General features: G+C 39.8%; 2 protein-coding genes and 1 long non-coding RNA gene across 3 annotated transcripts in view; 2 read left to right on the top strand and 1 right to left on the bottom strand.

Moving 5' to 3' along the window:
• LOC133638771 (uncharacterized) overlaps positions 1–20,746 on the bottom strand; it is a 42,006-nt gene extending 21,260 nt beyond the window's left edge. The window contains exons 1-2 of the long non-coding RNA XR_009823683.1: positions 20,586–20,746; positions 4,762–4,858 (exon numbers count right to left, since the gene is read on the bottom strand). This is a non-coding gene — a long non-coding RNA (uncharacterized LOC133638771). The remainder of the gene's footprint in view (positions 1–4,761; positions 4,859–20,585) is intronic.
• Positions 878–20,075, top strand: entpd2b (ectonucleoside triphosphate diphosphohydrolase 2b). The gene is made up of 9 exons (XM_062031700.1): positions 878–1,430; positions 4,801–4,918; positions 5,061–5,211; positions 7,797–7,956; positions 14,749–14,976; positions 15,099–15,368; positions 17,455–17,574; positions 18,640–18,774; positions 18,853–20,075. The coding sequence occupies exons 1-9, from the start codon at positions 1,305–1,307 to the stop codon at positions 19,057–19,059; spliced, it is 1,515 nt and encodes a 504-aa protein (XP_061887684.1). The 5' UTR covers positions 878–1,304; the 3' UTR covers positions 19,060–20,075.
• Positions 20,456–24,417, top strand: phpt1 (phosphohistidine phosphatase 1). Its single transcript, XM_062031701.1, has 3 exons — positions 20,456–20,758; positions 22,061–22,188; positions 23,607–24,417. Exons 1-3 carry the CDS (start codon positions 20,593–20,595, stop codon positions 23,697–23,699), a joined length of 387 nt encoding a protein of 128 aa, XP_061887685.1. The 5' UTR covers positions 20,456–20,592; the 3' UTR covers positions 23,700–24,417.
• Positions 24,418–24,591: the final 174 nt, after the last annotated feature.

Consider the following 24,591-nt stretch of genomic DNA (forward strand, 5'->3'; position numbering starts at 1 on the left):
GGTTTTTTTCAACCTGGGCCCTGTTTTCATAATTTTTTCTGTATATGTGAGTGCTGGATAAAACATTTTTTGAGGTCGCGCCAGTATTGAGCAGGGCAGGCAGCCTCCAGCCCAGCTAACGCTCGTACACAGGGCAACTGGCTCTCGTCAAAATTCGGCCTATAAACATGCATTTTTTTCACACTGACAGGCTCAGATAGTTACAATGAGTGTCCGACAACATACTAGAAAGGAGAAATTAACGTATGTCTCTACCTTTAGCTGGAGATCGCTGTTTTTTGCGAGCTGTGTCCAAATCTCACCACGCTACAAATCTCGTTCCGAAATCTCGCGATAACTCGCGACAAAACACCGGTGGAAAAACAGTTACCTGACTGAGGTGAAGAGAGCCATGACAGACAAACAAACAAACTTTTCTATAAAACTAAAATAACAGTCTTCGGTAATCCAACAGAAAATCACTTCAGTCATCTCTCTTCACCTCAGTCAGGTAACTGTTTTTCCACCGGTGTTTTGTCGCGAGTTATCGCGAGATTTCGGAACGAGATTTGTAGCGTGGTGAGATTTGGACACAGCTCGCAAAAAACAGCGATCTCCAGCTAAAGGTAGAGACATACGTTAATTTCTCCTTTCTAGTATGTTGTCGGACACTCATTGTAACTATCTGAGCCTGTCAGTGTGAAAAAAATGCATGTTTATAGGCCGAATTTTGACGAGAGCCAGTTGCCCTGTGTACGAGCGTTAGCTGGGCTGGAGGCTGCCTGCCCTGCTCAATACTGGCGCGACCTCAAAAAATGTTTTATCCAGCACTCACATATACAGAAAAAATTATGAAAACAGGGCCCAGGTTGAAAAAAACCGAAGTTTCCCTTTAACTTTATATTCAAAAGAGGAAACAATTTGCAAGCCAGCTTAGAGGCTGCATCCATTGACATGCAAATAGTGGACAAAAGCAACCAGCAGCCTTGCCATTCCTCAGTCCAATCGCCTACAATGTGGATCCCTGCCAGGACATCAATTGTTTTCATCAAATGAGTGAATAACGATGTGCTTTGTCTCGCTCAGACCAAGAAAACCTGGATTTCTGGCTCCATCCATTCCAAACAACAAGACTGCATCAGGTTTCTCGCCACATTAGCTCAGGCTCAAATTAAAACATTGTTGCCTTCACAGCACCAGTAGCCTTGGAGCTAAGACTTTGGGAGAGTCATAAATTCGGCCCAGACTTTCTTCCTGCACTGTGATATTAACCGGTAGTGGAGGAGGCAGTTGTTTGGAATTCAACTTCCAGTCATAGTCTCTTCATGCTCTTCATGGCTCATTGTGCAGCTCATCCCGCCGTCCTCTTCGCACTGCTGATGATCGGCACGGCCGCAGTCGTGCTCCTCACTTTCCCAAGCAAAGAGATTCCCGAGGCGCCCGGGTTCATGGTAAGGCCACCCCCTTGATATTTTTGGATTCTTGTATATTTGATGGGCGTGTGATGGGTGATGAGCCGAGGAGACACCAAGAGGAATCGTCGAACAAAAAGCTTTATTTGTTTCAGCGAGCCTCGGACTAGAACTGCAGCTCTAGGAGAAGAAATGTGCCGAATATCTTCATTCTGCTGTCCTGTCTCCTTGTGGGTCTAATCTTGATGCCGGACAGTCTGGCCTGTCTATCTTTGCTTGTCATTATTCCTATGATTAGTTTAAGTCGGGTGACCTCCGAACCCCATCCTCTGTCCCTATCTGTGGACCTTCTACCAGGTGTTGCTAAGGTCTTTACTCTTCCTCCTAAACCTGACACCTACATTCTTATGGGATTGCCAATCTCCTGTGGACACTCTCTTCAGTGCCCGGTTATGGACCTTTGCACTTTGACCTTAGTAGAAGAATACTTTTAAAAGATTATGTGGCCAAATACAAAAATATGCTACTTCCAATCCTATAAGATAATTATACATTATATAATTCACCACAAGATCAGTGAGACTGTTTTGATTGATTGATTGAAACTTTTATTAGTAGATTGCACAGTACAGTACGTATTCCGTACAATTGACCACTAAATGGTAACACCCGAATAAGTTTTTATTATACGTTAATCAATTCATGGTAGAAGTTCAGTGTGAAGTTGGTTGACATGGGCTAACCGAAGAGTGTCCGTCTGGAGGCTCAAAAGCAAAATCTTTGCCACTGGATACTGCGTATTTTTATTCTCTATATTTAACAGTCATGAGATGATTTATGTACTCATCAGACACAATTGGGTATCCATTTACACAAGGGTGTCAAACTTGTTTTCATTGAGGGCCACATCGCAGTTATGGTTGCCCTCAGAGGGCTGCTTTTAACAATGAGTAATGGGGGGGGTGCGGCACTGGTACGTTTCAGAGACGGTGTAGTACCGAAAATGATTCATTAGTATCGCAGTACTATACTAATACCGGTGTACCATACAACCCTAATAGGGAGTAATCTTTTTCAAACAGTACAATCACTAATTCGAGAAAATAAAATCAGGCTTATGCAGCGTGTAATAAATGACACAATTTTCCAGTTTAGGTACATTTCTCCAATTTATAATGAATAAAAGCCGTTATCTTCTCCATCTAAAAATGTCCATAGTGATTTCCATCCATTGCTTCAAAGTTTGGCTCTCCTGTAATATCCATTTCGTGGTAATTGTCTTTTTACAAGCCACTAGTAGAATATTTATTAGGTACTTATCTTTTTTCAGCCAATCCTGAAGTACATGTCTTACTTTCTAGGGGGATTTCATGTTTGAAAATACCCTGTAGAGCTTGGTTCCAATAGTCCTTTATGGCAGGGCAGTCCCAGAAAACATGGTAGTGGTTTGCGTTTATTTTCCCTCAATTTCTCCAACAGGCAGGGGAGTTGTTATCATAATGAGACTTCCGAGAAAGTGTAGTAAAAAATCTGATCAAACTTTTCCAGCCACTTTCAGTCATCATTTCTAAAGTTATCTTCCACGGTTTTCATGCAAAATATTCACTCTTGGAACAACTTTGGCTGTTTAGTTACTTTTAGTACAGTAAATTGACAAGCTGGGTAGTCTGTGACATACAGTCTGTTTTAGGGTGATGGTTGATGGACTGATGTGTGCGACCACGCCAGGCAAGCACACAGTGTGGTCTCACTGCCGATTAAAACCAAGTTGGGACCAAAGAGCTACGAGCCAAGGGGTTTCTCTGGGTGTGGAGGGCGGTACATTTTTCTCGAGGGACGATGTCAGTAAAAAAATCTTCAATGATTACTTTCAAACTAGTAAAAATACCATTTATATCATGTGCTGTCATCTGTTTCAGTTGAAATGTTCACATTTTAGCCTACAGGAACTCCAAACTAGAGAAAACATGTTGCAGTAAAAAGTGTATAATTTTTGTTTTACACATGCGCACACTGATTAGGGTTGTAGTCCAAGAAAAAAAATAAAAAAATAAAATAGCTACTAAATAAATCAGATGTTACTCACAAGTTACTCAATACTTGAGTAGTTTTTTTTCCACACACTACCTACTCAAGTAATTATTTTAATGACTACTTTTTGCATTTACTCGAGTCATATACAAAACCCAAAACCAGTGAAGTTGTCACGTTGTGTAAATGGTAAATAAAAACAGAATACAATGATTTGCAAATCCTTTTCAACTTATATTCAATTGAATAGACTGCAAAGACAAGATATTTAATGTTCAAACTGGAAAATGTTGTTATTTTTTGCAAATATTAGCTCATTTGGAATTTGATGCCTGCAACGTGTTTCAAAAAAGCTGGCACAAGTGGCAAAAAAGACTGAGAAAGTTGAGAAATGCTCATCAAACACTTATTTGGAACATCCCACAGGTGAACAGGCTAATTGGGAACAGGTGGGTGCCATGATTGGGTATAAAAGCAGCTTCCATGAAACGTCCGTAATATTCCTGACCAGCAGCACTAAGAAGATTCGCCGAATGCAGTGAATTTAGCGCACTTGCAACCGCCTGTGTACCCTCTCCACCTTCTAAATCCATTACGGAATGTAAAACAGTCTAACTTATCCACAAAGATAATAATTAAATGTTCGAAAATCACCTTTTTTCACCAAATATTCCGCTCGAATTACTGTGTGTTGTTTTTCATCAGGGCGCTGCCATGATACCACAATGCACCGCGCGGGGTGATTCAACCAATGAGGGTACGCCTCACAGCGACCCGTTAGCAACAAGCCGGATTTGTTTACGTCGGGACAGGTTTAAAAACTCGAATTCTATTGGTTCAGAATGGCGTCATCGGGATTTCCATGCTCATTTTTAGAAAGTAGGTAAACTTGGCGTCACAATGATATCAAATATGGCTAGGGGGATTCCCCCTTATTGCCGCGAGTGAGCGTTGAAAACACTGGATTTTCTCAAGGAATTTTAACACAAAGGACTCATTTCTGAAGACATACCTCGTACAAAACCTTCAAATAAAGGTGATTTAAGATGTTTTCTTGCTATTTCGATGATTGGGATCGCTAGATTGTGGCTTTATGGACTCATTTTTGTGAAAATCTCAATTTCAACCAAGATACATTTTTTTCACTTATTTGCCTGTAGCTCAAAATTAGCCTGTGCGTATTCCGACTCATTTTGCCAGCACGGGTCACATATGGGTGAAAAACATTGAAATTGGCCTGCAGTGGAAACATTCCCTCAGTTACGTCGGACTATCATTCAGTACTGTCCCATGCCAAGATATAATAACAAGCTTGCTCAATTGCGAGAGGTGTACTCACTTTTATGTGATCACTACTCTGTGGTCTCTGCTCCTGTAGTACGGAATTGTTCTGGATGCTGGATCCTCACACACGTCTCTGTACGTATACAAGTGGCCTGCAGACAAGCAAAATGGCACCGGGGTGGTCACCCAGCACAGTGAATGTCATGCAAAGGGTAAGCTGAGCAAGTGGCGTTGGTAGTTTGCATATTGAAAAAAAAAAAACTAACTACTTAAATCATTTACCAACTTCAATCGAAAATGTGCACATTTTTCCCTTGTCAAGAAGGACTAATCAATGCTTGACTCTTTTGCAAGGAGGTGGGATCTCCAGCTATGCAGGCCAGCAGGGAGCGGTGGGACGGAGCTTGGAGGCGTGCTTGGACCAGGCAGTGCAGGACGTCCCTGCGCATCGACACACGGTCACACCTGTGTACCTGGGGGCCACAGCTGGCATGAGGCTTCTGCAGTGAGTCGTTGTTTATGTCAGCTTCAGATGGTACTTCCATGGGCCTTTGCTTGCATATGTGAATCTATAACTACTTTTGTATTGCAACAGTGCTAACTGAAATGAGGTACTACTATGGGGAGGGGGGACGACAACTCAGGGTTCTGTTGCGTTTGACCAGTCTACCTTTAAGAATTAAAGTCACTGGTCAATCCCAAGTTCTTTCAGATGACACATATGCAGAGTAAGAAGGACCATCAAGACAGAATAGGAATATTATCATGTTTTACTGAAGCTTCAGGAGACCAGCCCACATTAAAACAGTCATACCGTCATCTCGGGATGGTCTAACATTCAAACGGAAGAGACAACTTCTTGCATATGAAGAAAGCCCCCACCCTCTCCAGAAAGGAATACAAGCTCATTGTTCTACTACAGTGGTTCTCAACCTCTTTTCAGTGATGTACCCACTGTGAATTTTTTTTTAATTCAAGTACCCCCTAATCAGAGCAAAGCATTTTTGGTTGGAAAAAATAGATATATTAAAATACATCACTATGTCATCAGTTTCTGATTTATTAAATTGTATAACAGTGCAAAATATTGCTCATTTGTAGTGGTCTTTCTTGAACTATTTGGAAAAAAAGATATAAAAATAACTAAAAACTTGTTGAAAAATAAACAAGTGATTCAATTACAAATAAAGATTTCTACACATAGAAATAATCATCAACTTAAAGTGCCCTCTTTGGGGATTGTAATAGAGATCCATCTGGATTCATGAACTTAATTCTAAACATTTCTTCACAAAAAAATTAATCTTTAACATCAATATTTATGGAACATGTTCACAAAAAATCTAGCTGTCAACACTGAATATTGCATTGTTGCATTGTAATGAATAGAATAGCCTACTTGATTTGATGTTCAGTTTATGAACTTACATTCATATTTTCTTGAAGTTTTATTCAATAAATACATTTATAAAGGATTTTTGAACTGTTGCTATCTTTAGAATATTTTTTTAAAATCTCACGTACCCTTTGGCATACCTTCAAGTACCCCCAGGGGTACGCGTACCCCCATTTGAGAACCACTGTTCTACTACAGATAAGATATAAGGGAGTACTCCAACTCCTACATTGCAAGCCTTCAAGGTAACACACACAGTTTACTAGCGGACATATTCCTAAAAAAAAATAGAAAGAGTACAAATGGAAAAACACTAGCTGCTTTAAACATGACTATGAATAAAGAAATAACTCTTAAACATATAAGCATTCTTCACAGTTCGTACACGTTTTCCATGGCCGAATTCAAGCACTTTTTAAGGACTTTCAAAATAAATGTTCCAGTTTTTCCAGTACCCTTCAAAAGGCAAAAATCGGTGTGAATCAATCCGTAGCCTTGTTGTTTGAGGTCACAGAATGCTGTCTGTAGGAAAAAAATGGGAAAATCTGCTAAAAACCTAAGCCTAACATTGAATCAGCAGTTATCATTAACTGAATGGGGCATAGAAAATGAAGCGGTGTGACTATTCAATGTCAGTGGTGTTTGCAAACGTGTCTCCACTTGTGTTGTTTTTCACATGTCTTGTTCTTTTTCCTACTTACAGCACTCAATGACATCGAACAGCACGGATTGATTCACACCGTATTTGTGCTTGTAAACGGCATAATGTGATATAAATACATGCATCCTCAAAATGTAAATTTCACTCATTTATTAACAAAACATGATCCTGTAACTACTTGGTATCGGATCGATACCTGAATGTGTGGTATCATCCAAAACTAATGTAAAGTATTCAAACAACAGAAGAATAAGTGATTATTACATTTTAACAGAAGTGTGGATAGAACATGTTAAAAGAGAAAATAAGCAGATATTAACAGTAAATGAACAAGTAGATTAATAATTCATTTTTTACCACTTGTCCTTAATAATGTGTACAAAATAATAGGTGTATAAATGACACAATATGTTACTGCATACGTCAGCAGACTAATTAGGAGTCTTTGTTTGTTTACTTACTACTAAAAGACAAGTTGTCTAGTATGTTCACTATTTTATTTAAGGACTAAATTGCAATAATAAACATATGTTTAAAGTACTCTACGATTTTTTGGTTAAAATAAAGCCAATAATGCCATTTTTTGTGGTCCCCTTTATTTAGAAAAGTACCGAAAAGTATGGAAATAATTTTAGTACCAAAATATTGGTATCGGGACAACACTAGTTTGTAGATAAAATTCCTTTAACACTTTTGACAGCAATGCACAAATATTGTAACAGTAGAACATAAATTCCTAACCACTGTGCCAATAGTGTGCCTTGAGTATATAAATATAAATAGCCGGTGCCTTATGTTTTGCATTGCCTCAGGTGCCTTTCCGGAACCGTGGGCCCTAAAACAATTTAGTTGATTAGCCCTGGTTTATTGATTGCACTCTTGGTGATGTGCAGTGAAATGTTCCTAATGTGAAATAAAAGTTTTGATTGGCAAACGCTGAATATGCTGTGAGAAAAAAAAAGACCTATCAAACACAGAATGCTGATTCCTAAATGTAAACTAATTTGATGTTTGTTGTTTTTCACCCTCCCAGTATCTCAAATCCACAGCAGTCAGCTGAAATTCTGCTGGAAGTAGGCAAGAAAATCCAGTCCTACCCGTTCAGCTTCCGGGGGGCTGCCATTCTGTCCGGTCAAGAGGAAGGCGCATTTGGCTGGGTCACCGTCAATTACCTCTTAGAGAACTTCATCAAGGTGAGAATTTCTATTTGTATTGCACAGTATTACACGTACACTATATTGCCAAAAGTATTTGGCCACCTGCCTTGACTCGCATATGAACTGGAAGTGCCGTCCTATGGAATTGTCCAAAATGTTTTGGTATCCTGGAGCATTCAAAGTTCCTTTCATTGGAACTAAAGGGCCAAGCTCAACTCCCGAAAAGCAACCCCACATCATCACCACACCACCTCCTCCACCAAATTTCACACTCGGCACAATGCAGTCCGAAATGTAGCGTTCTCCTGGCAACCTCCAAACCCAGACTGGTCCATCAGATTGCCAGATCTTTAAGCATGATTCATCAGTCCAGAGAAGGCGTCTCCACTGCTCTAGAGTCCAGTGACGATGTGGTTTACACCACTGCATCCCACGCTTTGCATTGGACTTGGTGATGTATGGCTTAGATGCAGCCGCTCGGCCATGGAAACCCATTCCGTGAAGCTCTCTGCGTACTGTACGTGGGCTAATTGGAAGGTCACATGAAGTTTGGAGCTCAGTAGCAACTGACTGCGCAGAAAGTCTTTGCACTATGCGCTTCAGCATCCGCTGACCCCTCTCTGTCAGTTTACGTGGCCTACGACTTGGTGACTGAGTTGCTGTTGTTCCCAAACTCTTCATTTTTGTTATATAGTAAAGCCGACAGTTCACGACTGGATTTGTTGCACAGGTGGCATCCTATGACAGTTCCACGCTGGAAAAAACTGAGCTCCTGAGAGCGGCCCATTCTTTCACAAATGTTTGTAGAAACAGTCTCCATGCCTAAGTGCTTGATTTGATACACCTGTGGCCGGGCCAAGTGATTAGGACATCTAAATCTCATCAATTGGATGTGCGGCCAAATACTATTGGCAATACAGCGTATTGGTGCTGTCAACCCAGAAATCTTTTTATTTGATTAATCCCACTTTTGAATTGTAATTATCACGATTAATCGCAATTTCTACATAAAGTTTAACCTTTTTTGGGGGGGTATTTTTTTTAGAGGGCTTTATAGGCGGAATAGAGCAAAACCAATTTCCTCCATTGTGATAGACAAAATTCCTAAAAAATAAATATAAAAGTACAAATAAAAAAATAGAAAATGTTTAAAAAGTTGTTCTGTCTCTCATCACATGACATGACAACTAATTGTACTTTGTTCAAATACTTTTTAAATTCAGCATCTATTCAAAAAAACATCACTATCAGTTTAAGCTACAGTGTTGCTTGGTTGCAACCACTTGACTAGTAGACGCACTTCCTGTTTCCCCTTTGAGGAGGCGAACATTCATTAGCTTTTATAAGTGGTATGTTGAACTGTTCACAACATTTAGGAAATTACCCAACATCGCAAAAATTGACATTTCAAACTGTTGTACTTTGTAGTGGTCGCACACACCTTCTGTCCTAGGCACCTGCAACCGGATGTGACGTCACGTGTAAGGCGGCAAAAAAAAACTGTTGGTATTTGTTCATACAGTCAGTCCGAAGAACGGTCAAAACACTTGTTAAAACATTTAAAGGCCTACTGAAAGCCACTACTACCGACCATGCAGTCTGATAGTTTATATATCAATGATGAAATCTTAACATTGGAACACATGCCAATACGGCCGGGTTAACTTATAAAGTGACTTTTCAAACTTCCCGGGAAATATCCGGCTGAAACGTCGCGGTATGATGACGTATGCGCGTGACGAAGTCAGAGTAACGGAAGTTATGGTACCCGTAGAATCCTATACAAAAAGCTCTGTTTTCATTTCATAATTCCACAGTATTCTGGACATCTTTTGCAATTTGTTTAATGAACAATGAAGGCTGCAAAGAAGACAGTTGTAGGTGGGATCGGTGTATTAGCAGCGGACTACAGCAACACAACCAGGAGGACTTTGTTGGAGCGCTAGCCGCGCTAGCCGCGCTAGCCGCCGACCTCACTTTGACTTCCTACGTCTCCGGGCCGCCAAACGCATCGGGTGAAGTCCTTCGTCCTTCTGCCGATCGCTGGAACGCAGGTGAGCACGGGTGTTGATGAGTAGATGAGGGCTGGCTGGCGTAGGTGGAGAGCTAATGTTTTTAGCATAGCTCTGTGAGGTCCCGTTGCTAAGTTGCTAAGTTAGCTTCAATGATGTCGTTAGCACAGCATTATTAACCTTCGCCAGCCTGGAAAGCATTAACCGTGTATTTACATGTCCACGGTTTAATAGTATTGTTGATTTTCTATCTATCCTTCCAGTCAGGGGTTTATTTTTTGGTTTCTATATGCAGTTAAAGCACGATGCTATCACGTTAGCTCGTAGCTAAAGCATTTCGCCGATGTATTGTCGTGGAGATAAAAGGCACTGAATGTCCATTTCGCGTTCTCGACTCTCATTTTCAAGAGGATATAGTATCCCAGGTGGTTTAAAATACAAATCCGTGATCCACAATAAAAAAAGGAGAGTGTGGAATCCAATGAGCCAGCTTGTACCTAAGTTACGGTCAGAGCGAAAAAAGATACGTCCATCACTGTCTCTCAAGTCCTTCACTGTAACGTTCCTCATCTACGAATCTTTCATCCTCGCTCAAATTAATGGGGTAATCGTCACTTTCTCGGTCCGAATCTCTCTCGCTCCATTGTAAACAACGGGGAATTGTGAGGAATACTAGCTCCTGTGACGTCACGCTACTTCCGGTACAGGCAAGGCTTTTTTTTTATCAGCGAGCAAAAGTTGCGAACTTTATCGTCGATTTTCTCTACTAAATCCTTTCAGCAAAAATATGGCAATATCGCGAAATGATCAAGTATGACACATAGAATGGATCTGCTATTCCCGTTTAAATAAAAAAAAATCATTTCAGTAGGCCTTTAAATAATTACCAAAAAAAAACCTTTAAAATATATTAATTTCGCCTCCGCGACCCCGAGAGGGACAAGCGGTCTAGATGGATTTATATTGAGAATCGCTGACAAGAATGGGTGCAAAGACAAACTGGTTGTTACTCACTGAGGACATCTAGCGGCGGTTCTACCACAATGCAGGCTGTCTTTGAATGGGACTGGAAAGAATGTCCAAGCATAGTTCAGTTTAAAAAGAGATACAAAGGCATGATTTTCACTACAATAATTAAGGTTTCTAGCGATCACAGTGTGTTAATATTATTAGTAGTAGTTGTATTATTTAAAAATGTATTTACTTATTTGTTGGTGTTACAGTCAGCACTTGGATATGTATGTGGCTCTATAAGTGTGCATGTATGTGTGTGTTTGTGTCAAAATGGGTTTCTACTTGAGATAAATATCCATCCATCCATTTTTTTCTACCGCTTGTCCCTTTTGGGGTCGCTGGATCTCAGCTATTATTAATAATATACTAAAATAGGACTAGTAAATTAAATCATTGTATAGAATGATAAAGACAAGAAAGCTCGGTAGTTCATTTATGAATAAAGAGGTAAATAATATTACATGATATTTAACTGTACCTCTAACTAAAAATAATAAATACAAACAATTTACTTCTTTCTACTTTTTTTGGGGGATGTAAAAAAAAGTAATCATTATGTATCAATTTAATTTTTTATGTGTTTCCATTGTCAAGTATGTGTTTCTATGTAATTTACTGTATTGTAAGGCTGAAACGACGCGTCGACGTAGTCGACGTCATCGGTTATGTAAATACGTCGACGCCGTTTTTGTGCGTCGACGCGTCGCATAATTACGTCACACTACCGTCATGGCGGAGCGCAAAGCAGACTGTGCGAGCGAGGGGGAAAAACGCACGCCAAAAGTTGTCAAAAGTGTGGGAGTATTTCAATACACAGCCTAATAATGTTGTTGTATGCACACTGTGTCGAGCGTAAATGGCCTATCATAGCAGCACAACGGCTATGAACGAACATTTGAAAAGAAAACCATCAACCATCAACTTGTCAATCGTCCGCGTTAGCATACGTTGTCATCATTACACAAAAACATGAATGTGTCATTTGTATCTGCTAGGGGTGTAACGTTATGTGTTTTGTATTGAACCGTTTCGGTACGGGGCTTTCGGTTCGGTACGGGGGTGTACCGAACGAGTTTCTAAGCTAAAGCTAACTTTAGCTGCTAAAGTCTTAACAAGTTGCTTTGCTCCTTCTGCGGCTGCCTCTGTCTCAGCACGCAGCATTGTCCCACCCATACAACCATCTGATTGGTACACACGCAGCATTGTCCCACCCATACAACCATCTGATTGGTACACACGCAGCATTGTCCCACCCACACAACCATCTGATTGGTACACACGAAGCATTATCAGCCAATCAGCAGTGCGTATTCAGAGTGCATGTAGTCAGCGCTTCAGCGTGGAGCAGATAGGTGTTTAGCAGGTGAGCATCAGGCAGCGGACTCTCCCCAAATGATAATAAACACCTCCCAGTCAACTACTAGTAACATCACTATGAGCCCGTTGACCTTCTAGAAACTTAAACTGCAGCTCAGCTCACTCGCAGTCCTGGCTTGAGGTGAAGGCTAATTACCTCTCAGTTCCAGCCACATCGACCCCTTCTGAGCGCCTATTTTCAGCTGCTGGGAATATTGTAAACAAGAAAAGAAGCAAAGCAAGTAGACATGCTAACCTTTCTTCATTACAACTGTTAGTCACTCACTGGAATGAGTAGAATTGGTTATTGTGTACTGTGTTGGACTGGATGTTTATTTTGCACATTTTAAAAGCAATACTTAATGTTTACAGTGCTCCAGAATATTTAGATTGGCACTTTTTTGTATTGATGTTTATCTTTATTTTTGCACATTTTAGCAAATAAGCAATACTTTCACTTTTGTTGAAATGTTTACACTTTTGTTACAGAATATTTCGTTTTGCACTTTTTTGTATTGGATGTTTATCTTTATTTTTGCACATTTTAAAGCAAAATAAGCAATACTTTTACTTTTGAAATGCTTATACTATTGCAGAATATTAAGATTTGCACTGGATGTTTACTTTTATATTTGCACATTAAAAAGCAAATAAGCTACTTTTAATTTTGTTAAATGTTAAAAGTTTTAAATGTTTACATTGTTACAGAATATTTTGTCATGTTGTTGTCAATGTTGACTGAGTGGCCATACTTTTTTTTTTTGTAAATAAAAGCCATGCCTTTTGAAAAAACTGGCCTACTTTTATTTTTTCATCTTCATTTTAAATAAAATAAAATAAAAAATAATCGGTAAAAGGAAAAATAATCTATAGATTAATCGAAAAAATAATCTATAGATTAACCGATTAATCGAAAAAAATAATCTATAGATTAATCGATAGAAAAATAATCGTTAGCTGCAGCCTTACTGTATTGTTATGATTACTTTGTATTATTGTTTTTTCATATCTGAAAAAAACTTATTCTACTACTAAAAAAGGCTAAAAGGGGAAAACGTACAGTACAGGCCAAAAGTTTGGACACACCTTCTCATTCACTACACAACTGATGGTCCCAACCCCATTGATAAAGCAAGACATTCCACTAATCAACCCTGATAATGCACACCAGTGAAGTGAAAACCCTTTCATGTGACTACCTCTTGAACTCATCGAGAGAATGCCAAGAGTGTGCAAAGCAGTAATTAGACCTGCAGTCGCGATCAAAAGTGTACATACACTTGTAAAGAACATCATGTCATGGCTGTCTTGAGTTTCCAATCATTTCTACAACTCTTATTTTTTTGTGATAGAGTGATTGGAGCACATACTTGTTGGTCACAAAAAACATTCATGAAGTTTGCTTCTTTTATGAATTTATTATGGGTCTACTGAAAATGTGGAGAGGAGAGAAGATGAGGCCTTTAATCCCAAGAACACCATTCCCACCGTCAAGCATGGTGGTGGTAGTATTATGCTCTGGGCCTGTTTTGCTGCCAATGGAACTGGTGCTTTACAGAGAGTAAATGGGACAATGAAAAAGGAGGATTACCTCCAAATTCTTCAGGACAAGTTAAAATCATCAGCCCGGAGGTTGGGTCTTGGGCGCAGTTGGGTGTTCCAACAGGACAATGACCCCAAACACACGTCAAAAGAGGTAAAGGAATGGCTAAGTCAGGCTACAATGAAGGTTTCAGAATGGCCTTCCCAAAGTTCTGACTTAAACGTGTGGACAATGCTGAAGAAACAAGTCCATGTCAGAAAATCAACAAATCTAGCTGAACTGCACCAATTTTGTCAAGAGGAGTGGTCAAAAATTCAAGCAGAAGCTTGTGGATGGCTACCTGATTGCCCCCTAAATGTCAGAAAATCTACAAATTTAGCTGAATTGCACCAATTGCTTGTGGATGGCTACCAAAAGCGCCTTATTGCAGTGAAACTTGCCAAGGGACATGTAAGCAAATATTAACATTGCTGTATGTATACTTTTGACCCAGCACATTTGCTCACATTTTCAGTAGACCCATAATAAACTCATAAAACAACCAAACTTCATGAAGGTTTTTTTTTGTGACCAACAAGTATGTGCTCCAATCACTCTATCACAAAAAATAAGAGTTGTAGAAATGATTGGAAACCCAAGACAGCCATGACATGATGTTCTTTACAAGTCTATGTAAACTTTTGATTGTGACTGTATTTTGAAGACACGAGAATATAAAACATGTTTTTAGTTATTTTTCCCCCTTGTTTTGTTAAGTACGTAACTCCACATGTGTTCATTCATAGTTTTAATGTGACAATCTACAATGTAAATAGTCATGAAAATAACTGTATGTGTGAGTGGTAATTTGTTTAAAGTTCCTGAAGGCAGCAAATATATAGAGTACTTCTTGTCTGTTTCCAGTATGGCTTTGTGGGGCGATGGCTCAGCTCAGGAAGGCCCACAGTTGGGGCTCTGGATTTCGGCGGTGCGTCCACACAGATCACATTTGTGACTAAAGACAGGGTGGAGCAGCAGAAGGACATGATGAAACTGCGTCTGTACGGCCAGGAGTACTCTCTGTACACACACAGCTTCCTCTGCTACGGGCAGGACCAGGTCCTCAAGAGGCTCCTAGCCCACATTTTCAAGGTAGTTACAACCACTTTGGTGGTTATTTCCCCTCACAATTGATTATGTTATCAATGTGGTCAATCAGATCTTGCATATTACTTGTAAACCCAGTCTGGTTGGTAAAGAAACATTTCTTTCAGTCTCAGGGTTACACAGAGTCCGTGACCCACCCGTGCTATCCTGCAGACTCGTCTGTAAGCGTAGAGCTGGACGGTGTATTCAACTCTCCGTGCACAGCCAAGTACAAACCGAGCTCCTACAAGGCCCAGGGCTCTTTGACAGTACGTGGCAGCGGGAGTTATGAGCAATGCCAAGGCAACGTGTCCGAGATCTTCTCCTTCGACAGATGCCCTTTCTCTCAATGCTCCTTTGACAAGGTCTTCCAGCCCAATGTGACTGGCAGCTATATGGTAAGAAGGCCTCACGTGGCGCTCAGAGAATCATGCAAATTTACAAAACCCAAAACCAGTGAGGTTGGCACGTTGTGTAAATGGTAAATAAAAACAGAATACAATGATTTGCAAATCCTTTTCAACCTATATTCAATTGAATAGACTGCAAAGACAACATACTTGACGTTCGAACTGAAAAACTTGTATTTTTTGCAAATATTAGCTCATTTGGAATTTGATGCCTGCAACATGTTTCATAAAAGCTGGCACAAGTGGCAAAAAAGTTGAGGAATGCTCATCAAACACTTATTTGGAACATCCCACAGGCGAACAGGCTAATTGGGAACAGGTGCGTGCCCTGATTGGGTGTAAAAGCCATTTATCAACAACACCCAGAAACGCCGCCGGCTTCGCTGGGCCCGAGCTCATTTAATCAATCAATCAATCAATCAATGTTTATTTATATAGCCCTAAATCACAAGTGTCTCAAAGGGCTGTACAAGCCACAACGACATCCTCGGTACAGAGCCCACATACGGGCAAGGAAAAACTCACCCCAGTGGGACGTCGGTGAATGACTATGAGAAACCTTGGAGAGGACCGCATATGTGGGTAACCCCCCCCCCCCCCCCCCTCTAGGGGAGACCGAAAGCAATGGATGTCGAGTGGGTCTGACATAACATTGTGAAAGTCCAGTCCACAGTGGATCCAACACATCAGCGGGAGTCCAGTCCATTTAAGATGGACTGATGCAAACTGTGGACGTCGTGTCCTCCGGACCAAAGAGGAAAAGAACCATTCAGATTGTTAAAGGCGCAAAGTCCAAAACCCAGCATATGTGATGGTATGGGGGCGTATTAGTGCCCAAGGCATGGGTAACTCACACATCTGTGAAGGCACCATTTAGGGAATTTAGCGATTTCACCATCTACGGTCCGTAATATCATCAAAAGGTTCAGAGAATCTGGAGAAATCACCGCACGTAAGCAGCAAGGCTGAAAACCGACATTGAATGCTCGTGACCTTCGATCCCTCAGGCTGTACTGCATCAAAACGTGACATCAGTGTGTAAAGGATATCACCACATGGGTTCAGGAACACTTCAGAAAACCACTGTCATTAACGACAGTTGGTCGCTACATCTGTAAGTGCAAGTTAAAACTCTACTTTGCAAAGCGAAAGCCATCCGCTGCTGCCCACTGCTCCCCTCACCTCCCAGGGGGTGAACAAGGGGATGGGTCAAATGCAGAGGACAAATTTCACCACAGCTAGTGTGTGTGTGACAATCATTGGTACTTTAACTTTAATTTATCAACAACACCCAGAAACGCCGCCGGCTTCGCTGGGCCCCAGCTCATCTAAGATGGACTGATGCAAAGTGTAAAAGTGTTCCGTGGTCTGACGAGTCCACATTTCAAATTGTTTTTGGAACAAAGAGAAAAAGTGTAAAAGCCAGCATGTGTGATGGTATGGGGGTGTATTAGTGCCCAAAACATGGGTAACTTACACATCTGTGAAGGCACCATTAATGCTGAAAGGTACATACAGGTTTTGGAGCAACATATGTTGCCATCCAAGCAACATTATCATGAACGCCCCTGCTTATTTCAGCAAAACGATGCCAAGCCCCGTGTTACAACAAAATGGCTTCATAGTAAAAGAGTGCAGGTACTAGACTGGCCTGCCTGTAGTCCAGACCTGTCTCCCACTGAAAATGTGTGGTGCATTATGAAGCCTAAAATAGCACAACAGAGACCCCCGGACTGTTGAACAACTTAAGCTGTACATCAAGCAAGAATGGGAAAGAATTCCACCTGTTAACTGAGTGTTGTTAAAAGGAAAGGCTATGTAACACAGTGGTAAAAATGCCCCTGTGACAACTTTTTTGCAATGTGTTGCTGCCATTAAATTCTAAGTTAATGATTATCTGCAAAAAAACATTAACATTAAATATCTTGTCTTTGCAGTCTATTCAATTGAATATAAGTTGAAAAGGATTTGTTGTATTCTCTTTTTATTTACCATTTACACAACGTGCCAACTTCACTGGTTTTGGGTTTGGTACATTGTGTAATTCCTGCCTTTTTTTCTCCTGTGTGTACAGGCATTTTCAGCCTTCTTCTACATTCACTCCTTCCTGCAGCGCGTCACGGCCATTCCGGTGAGCACCGCGGCACAAATGGAGGAGGCAACTCAAACAATATGCAACATGAGTTTTGCTCAGGTGAAGTACGGATTCACTGATGTTTTACAGTCATGTGTAAATGCTTGCATGTGTTTGAGGCACATTTTGGTTTAAAAAAAATTGATTTATAATGAAGAAATAATACATTTAGAATAGGGTTGCGCAACATGGAAGAAGCCATATAAATTTGGGCGACGATAGAGATTTTAATACTATCGTTATGTATATCGCACATGTGTTAAACTCAAGGCCCGGGGGCCAGTTCTGGCCCGCTACATCATTTTATGTGGCCCTGGAAAAAAATGGGTTTCAATAAAATACTTGTTAGAATAATTGTTTCTAAATCATCACAAAAAACTTTGTGTTACATTGAGTTCTGTCAAGTAAGAAGACAAAAGCTGTCTTTGAAACCTACCAAGAAGAATGCTCGTAAAACTCCACTGTGTAAGGGGGAGAGCCACATGAAGGGTTTTTTGTTTTCTCTCATGTATGGTAATCAACAGAAAGATAATGTTCTAACCCAAGGACTTCAAAGCGGCGAGATGACGGGATCTGCCCAATTTCCAGACGAACTCTTTTTGAACTATTTTATGGACCTCTTTTTGAACAATTTTACGAACTCTTTTTGAAGTGACCTTTTCTGTAAATTGTTTACGACCTTTTCTGTGAACTTTTTGCGACCTTTGTCCTTTGGAAACAGCCGTGGCCATGTGGTCGGGGAGGGTCCAAAATAAAAGAAGGAGGCATACAATCTTTTGGCAGAGAGTGCTGGAGATTGTAGAAGGATACAATGTCCGGGCGACTCTCCTCAATATATTGAGTCCAAATTGAATTATGTCTCTGTTTAATTCGTTGCCTCTTGTCTTGTTTAATAGATGTCATCAGTGTTTGAACCTTTTTTTTTACTAAATGCATTCGTTCTTTCAATTTTGACAGGAAAAAAAGCATATTTTTAAATATCTGATCATGCCAATTATATTATTATATACTATATGCACGGCCCCGGGTGTGAATGTGCTTTTGCTAGTGATTATTTCTTCATGTATAGCTTGATTAATTTGTTGTACACCAACATGCTAATACCATTTATAAACATGCATTTAGATGCTAGATCTTGCTCCAGATCAAGCGTCTCGCCTGAGGGACTACTGCGCTTCCTCGGTCTACGTCAAGATTCTTCTGCTCAGAGGATACGGCTTTGACGCAACATCCTTCCCACGCATTTCTTTCAAGAAGAAGGTGAGAGGTTTGGAGCGTTTTGCTCTTTTCAGCATCGAAACAAAACAAAACAGTTGTGATTTGTTCCCATTTCTGCAGGCGGGCGACACTTCTGTCGGATGGGCTCTGGGTTACATGTTGAGTTTGAGCAATTTGCTGCCGTCAGAAAAAATTGGAACTTGGAGGGCATTGCCGCCGGGAGTTTGGCAGACCCTGATTGTATTTTCCGTATTGCCCTTGGGCGCCATCGTGGCCTTCGTCGGACTTGAGTGGAAGAGGAGAGGACGCGAGGACGCCGCCATTTAGTCCTGCTGTTGCACACAATTACTCCGTGATGGCGTCTTATGTGGATTTAAATGTGAATGTGAGGTTTGCGCCTCATGTTCTGTAGTTTTGCCCATTCCTTATACACAATGTCCCTGGTGGACTCCACTTAAAATTGAATGTGTTTTGAGAACATTAATGCAAGACTACTCAGGTTGAATAACATTACTCTGCATTTTTACCTCAGAAAAAAAATGAGTAATTTTTTTTTTTTTTTTTAGAAATGTAGAATTTGTGAATTCACATTCTGCTGCAGGGTTTGCCGATACAAGGTAAAGATAACCATGTGCGTACAATTCATAACATACACATTTATGCTCGGTCACCCTTTTACAGTGATGCCGCTTCAGAAAATTAATTGACAAAGTCAAGAAAACCACTCTTTGAGAAATTATTGGAGGAATTTGAACATAGTGAGTGGAAGTGTCAGCCTCACGCTGAGAAGCCAAAATCGATTACATCATGTATCACATTCCTGAAGAAACTTCAGCCTTTTTATTATTTGTTTTTATATTTTTTTTTTAAATGTGTGGCACTTGTTTTTTTGACAAATCATGTAAAGCTTGTTCCGTATGGACGGCCGAATGGGGAAAACATTTATGAGTATTAAAATCATTACTTAAATCTGTCACTGATTAGAATTAAATATGTGCATGTGTTAATAAGTGTGGCATTAATTTAATTTAAAATCATATTTATTATTTCACGATTAATAAATTAAAATAAATACATAGTGTTATTAATTAAATTATTACATACAAGATTAAAATATCATGTTTATTTAAAGCATGAAATAATTAAATCAATTGTTAAACGATAATTAAATTTGATTTTATATGAAATACATTGACACATTTAATAACACATTCATGTTTTAAATTACAATTGTAAATAATGAATGACACATTTAGGTAAATATTTAAAGATGTATTTATTTAATTTTGTCCCATGTGGCCCCCCATAGTTAAAGTACATTGATGTAAAGACTTTTACTGAAATGACAATGTACAGTATTCTTGTATGTACAATATAGTAATATTCAACATTACTCTCAAGGTCTATTGGTGTTACTTTTTTTATAAAACGTACCTATTCAAGTAGCAAGTGTGTAGAGTACTTTTTGTTTTTAATTATTGGCGAGGGGAAGTGTCGTACGCAACTGTTTCGACGCTCTCCTTCAGAATAAAGGCTATTGCTTTAACGTGTAGTCATTTTAATGCAGTAAATGATTAATAAATATTATATAGACGTGTACATGAACATATAAAATGCAATAGTAAATTTAAACTCGATTTATCATACCAATTGGATTAACTATAAATACAATCTCTCCGGGACAAACCCTCAATTTTGAAAATGTAGACCGGAAGTATTTCGCCGAAACCGGAAGTAATCCAAATTGTCAGTATGTGACTACATCCTCCCTCGCCCTTCTTTAATATTGCACATTTACACACAGTTAAACTAATTCCATCTTTAAAATACAAACTTTTTGTTAGCTAACTTACCGCGGAGATGTGCACCCAAACGAAGGCGGCCTCCCGCATGGTGAACATTCCGCAGGCAGACATCGATCCCTCCGGCGTGTTCAAGTATGTTCTCATCAGGGTCCACAGCAAGGAGGAGGGCGACGATACGGAAGTCGACATAGTCCGAGGATACGGCTGGGCCGAGTTCCACGGTGAGTACGATACAGAATACACAAGTTGCAGGCTGGGCACGTTTTGCTTTGAATCCAACCGGGAAACAATCGAATCATATAAAATCTGCGAGATCTAATCGGAAATTTGGGCATTTGCAGCATTTTTTTTATCAATCAAAGTTTATTTATATAGCCCTAAATCACAAGTGTCTCAAACGGCTGCACAAACCACAACAACATCCTCGGCTCAGATCCCACATCAGGGCAAGGAAAAACTCAACCCAGCCTTATGTGGGCTCTGTACCGAGGATGTTGTTGTGGCTTGTGCAGCCCTTTGAGACTTTTGTGATTTAGGGCTATATAAATAAACATTGATTGATTGATTGATTGATTGATTGAACCCAATGGGCTACAATGAGAAACCTTGGAGGGGACTGCAGATGTTTTGTCTACACTTCTGTTAAAATGTAATAATCACTTATTCTTCTGTTGTATGATACTTTACATTAGTTTTGGATGATACCACACATTTAGGTATCGATCCGATACCAAGTAGTTACAAGATCATACATTGGTCATAATTTAAGTTCTCATGTGTCCAGGGACGTATTTTTTGACTTTATGAATATAATATGCTTTTTTTTTTTTTTAAAGAAAAACATTTTGTGACGATACAAATATCGATGTAATCATAGTAGTATCAACTAGATACACTATTGTACTTGGTATCATTATAGTGGATGTCTGGTGTAGATCCACCCATGGCGTTTGTTAACATTGTGACGCGGGTGAGCTATTGTATCCTCCTACGGTGTGTAGCGAAGCATGTTTAGCTATTCCTCGTCCTGCAGTGATAATGCTACTTGTAAGAAACTTACTTTATTTGAAGAAGTAGCTAAAACACTGCAGACTGCGGATGGACATTAGCCGCTAACTAGCTAGCCACATCTTAAAGCACCTCTTCCTGAGGCTTTAGTTTTTAGGCCAAAATGCATCCATTCTCCCTTTTCTGTCTACACACTGTGTCTGCTTGTAAGTACTCCGTGTGTGTGCGCTGCCGAACATGCTCCTTTGCTCGTAAAACCTGCAATGTTATGACGTGTCGTCGACGCGACGTCATTCCTGTAAAAAAAAAAATATGGTGGAGACTGAGTGGTACTTTTCAAACAGAGTATAGTACCGTTTTTGATTCATTAGCACCGCGATACTATACTAGTACCGGTATACCGTACAACCCTAGTAGCCACACTTTTGGCGGTCTAAAAACACACCTGTGTGAAATGATTCTCATGCATCCTGTAATCACGTCAAATGATTTTTGCTCGTGTCTTTGCATGGCAGCGGATATCTATGAGAAGGTTTCAGAGGAGCTTGAAAAGGACGGACTCCTGGACTGTGAGTGTGTAGGAGGGGGCAGGATCAGACACGACGCCCAGGACAAGAAGATCCACGTTTACGGCTACTCCATAGTGAGTGTCCAGCTCAACACACACACACACTTAGGGATGATGTTTGATAAGAAATGATCGAGTTCGAGCCCATTATCGAATCCTCTTATCGAACCGATTCCTTATCGATTCTCTTATCGAATCCAGATAGGTTGTTGTATATGGAAAAAAACACAATATTTGGTTTAACAAAAGCTCACTTTTATTTTATAAGAAAAAATAAAAATAAAATAAATATTGACTGTTACCCCCCCTAAAAACTGTTGTCTGTTGTTACCCAAAGTATATTAAGTGGGATTTTTCAGAAAAACAAATATATACAGTAACACAAAAACAACCTGTCTCTGTGATCACTATAGGTGTATAAATAATAATATAGTGTTAAATAAAATCAGTCCCTTGGACACAAAACTGAAAATAATACAGCTCTCCAAAAAGTGCACTTCTGCTGCTATTGGAACATACTAACTACACACACTATGACACTAAGAACACCAAAGTCATCAATCAACAATTCTTCCCCCCTTACATGAGAGCGAAGCCTGGCAATAATTGCATATTGCCTGTTCTGCCCTCACTTTACGTGTTGAGGTTATACAGCTTGGCGGACAGCTAACAAACAATCCAAAGCAGATTAATCCATTTAGGCTCTTTATTGTTGTTGATCTTGCTTTGTCTTTTCCTATCTTTACTTTTGTCTTGCACTGGACTGTTTTTTTTTTTTTTAAACTGAAATACACACAATGACAAATGTATAAGCTATGTGATTCAATTAACATACTGAAATGTAATACACAATATGTAAATATTAGCTTCACACAAATATACAGTACTATCATCAAACAAATACTTCTGAGTGTTGAAACTATTTGGATGGTGGAAATATACGACTGGCAGCCATTTAAGTCCTCAAAACATCCATTGAAACACTGCACAAAAATCGTTTTTCAATAAACATCTTAGTATCAAACTTAAGCACTTTCCACCTTAATATTGAGTTAAATAAACAAGTTAAACAGTTTACTTACAGACTTATCTTTTCCAAGGCTTGTAAGATCTAACACAACTTGTCTACTTCTCAATTGTCTCAACCCGGAAGTGCCCAAACTAATGACGCGTAGTATTTTCATATCGCCACAAGGTGTCAGTAAGAGTCTACAATCAAATGGGCATAACATTGCAGGTCCCACAGGGCATTTCCTGTACGTGGGAAGGGATTCGTTCCCAGGGATTCGAATAAAGGACCAACTCTTTTTCTTTACTATAGTGGCCTCGATAACGGGAACCGGTTCTCAAAAAGGGATTTGAGTCCATGGAATCGGTTCTTTTCTTATCGAACAACCGGGAGAACCGATTTCGAACATCATCCCTACACGCACTCAAGTGTCAATAATATTATTACAAAGTTTGGAACATTTCTGTGGTGCTTTTCTTCACAGGGCTTTGGAAGAGCAAACCACGCCGTGACCACTGAGAAACTAAAAGTTCAGTATCCAGACTATGAGGTGACCTGGGATAATGAAGGGTACTGAAATAAAAAATATACTTGACACTTCTTCACGGAGTTTGAATTTAGCGATGTCATCATCAACCTTTTTATCATGATCTTTTTTAATACCACATTTGTGTCCTCATCACTTTTTAAAGGCCTACTGAAATGAAATGTTTGTATTTAAACGGGAATAGCAGATCCATTCTATGTGTCATACGTGATCATTTTGCGATATTGCCATATTTTTGCTGAAAGGATTTAGTATAGAACAACGTCGATAAAGTTCGCAACTTTTGGTCTCTGATAAAAAAAAACCTTGCCCCTACCGGAAGTAGCGTGACGTTGTCAGTTGTTCACTCCCTCATATTTTCCTATTGTTTTCAACGCAGCTAGAGCGATTCCGACGATTACCCCATTAATTTGAGCGAGGATGAAAGATTCGTGGACGAGGAACGTTAGAGTGACGGACTAGAATGCAGTGAAATACATATTTTTTTTCGCTCTGACCGTAACTTAGGTACAAGCTGGCTCATTGGATTCCACACTTTCTCCTTTTTCTATTGTGGATCACGGATTTGTATTTTAAACCACCTTGGATACTATATCCTCTTGAAAATGAGAGTCGAGAACGCAAAATGGACATTCAGTGCCTTTTATCTCCACGACAATACATCGGCGAAATGCTTTAGCTACGAGCTAACGTGATAGCATCGTGCTTTAACTGCATATAGAAACAAAAAAAATAAACCCCTGACTGGAAGGATAGATAGAAAATCAACAATACTATTAAACCGTGGACATGTAAATACACGGTTAATGCTTTCCAGGCTGGCGAAGGTTAACAATGCTGTGCTAACGACGCCATTGAAGCTAACTTAGCAACCGGACCGCACAGAGCTATGCTAAAAACATTAGCTCTCCACCTACGCCAG

This window comes from Entelurus aequoreus, linkage group LG21 (assembly GCF_033978785.1).
Source record: "Entelurus aequoreus isolate RoL-2023_Sb linkage group LG21, RoL_Eaeq_v1.1, whole genome shotgun sequence".
Lineage (NCBI taxonomy): Eukaryota > Metazoa > Chordata > Actinopteri > Syngnathiformes > Syngnathidae > Entelurus > Entelurus aequoreus.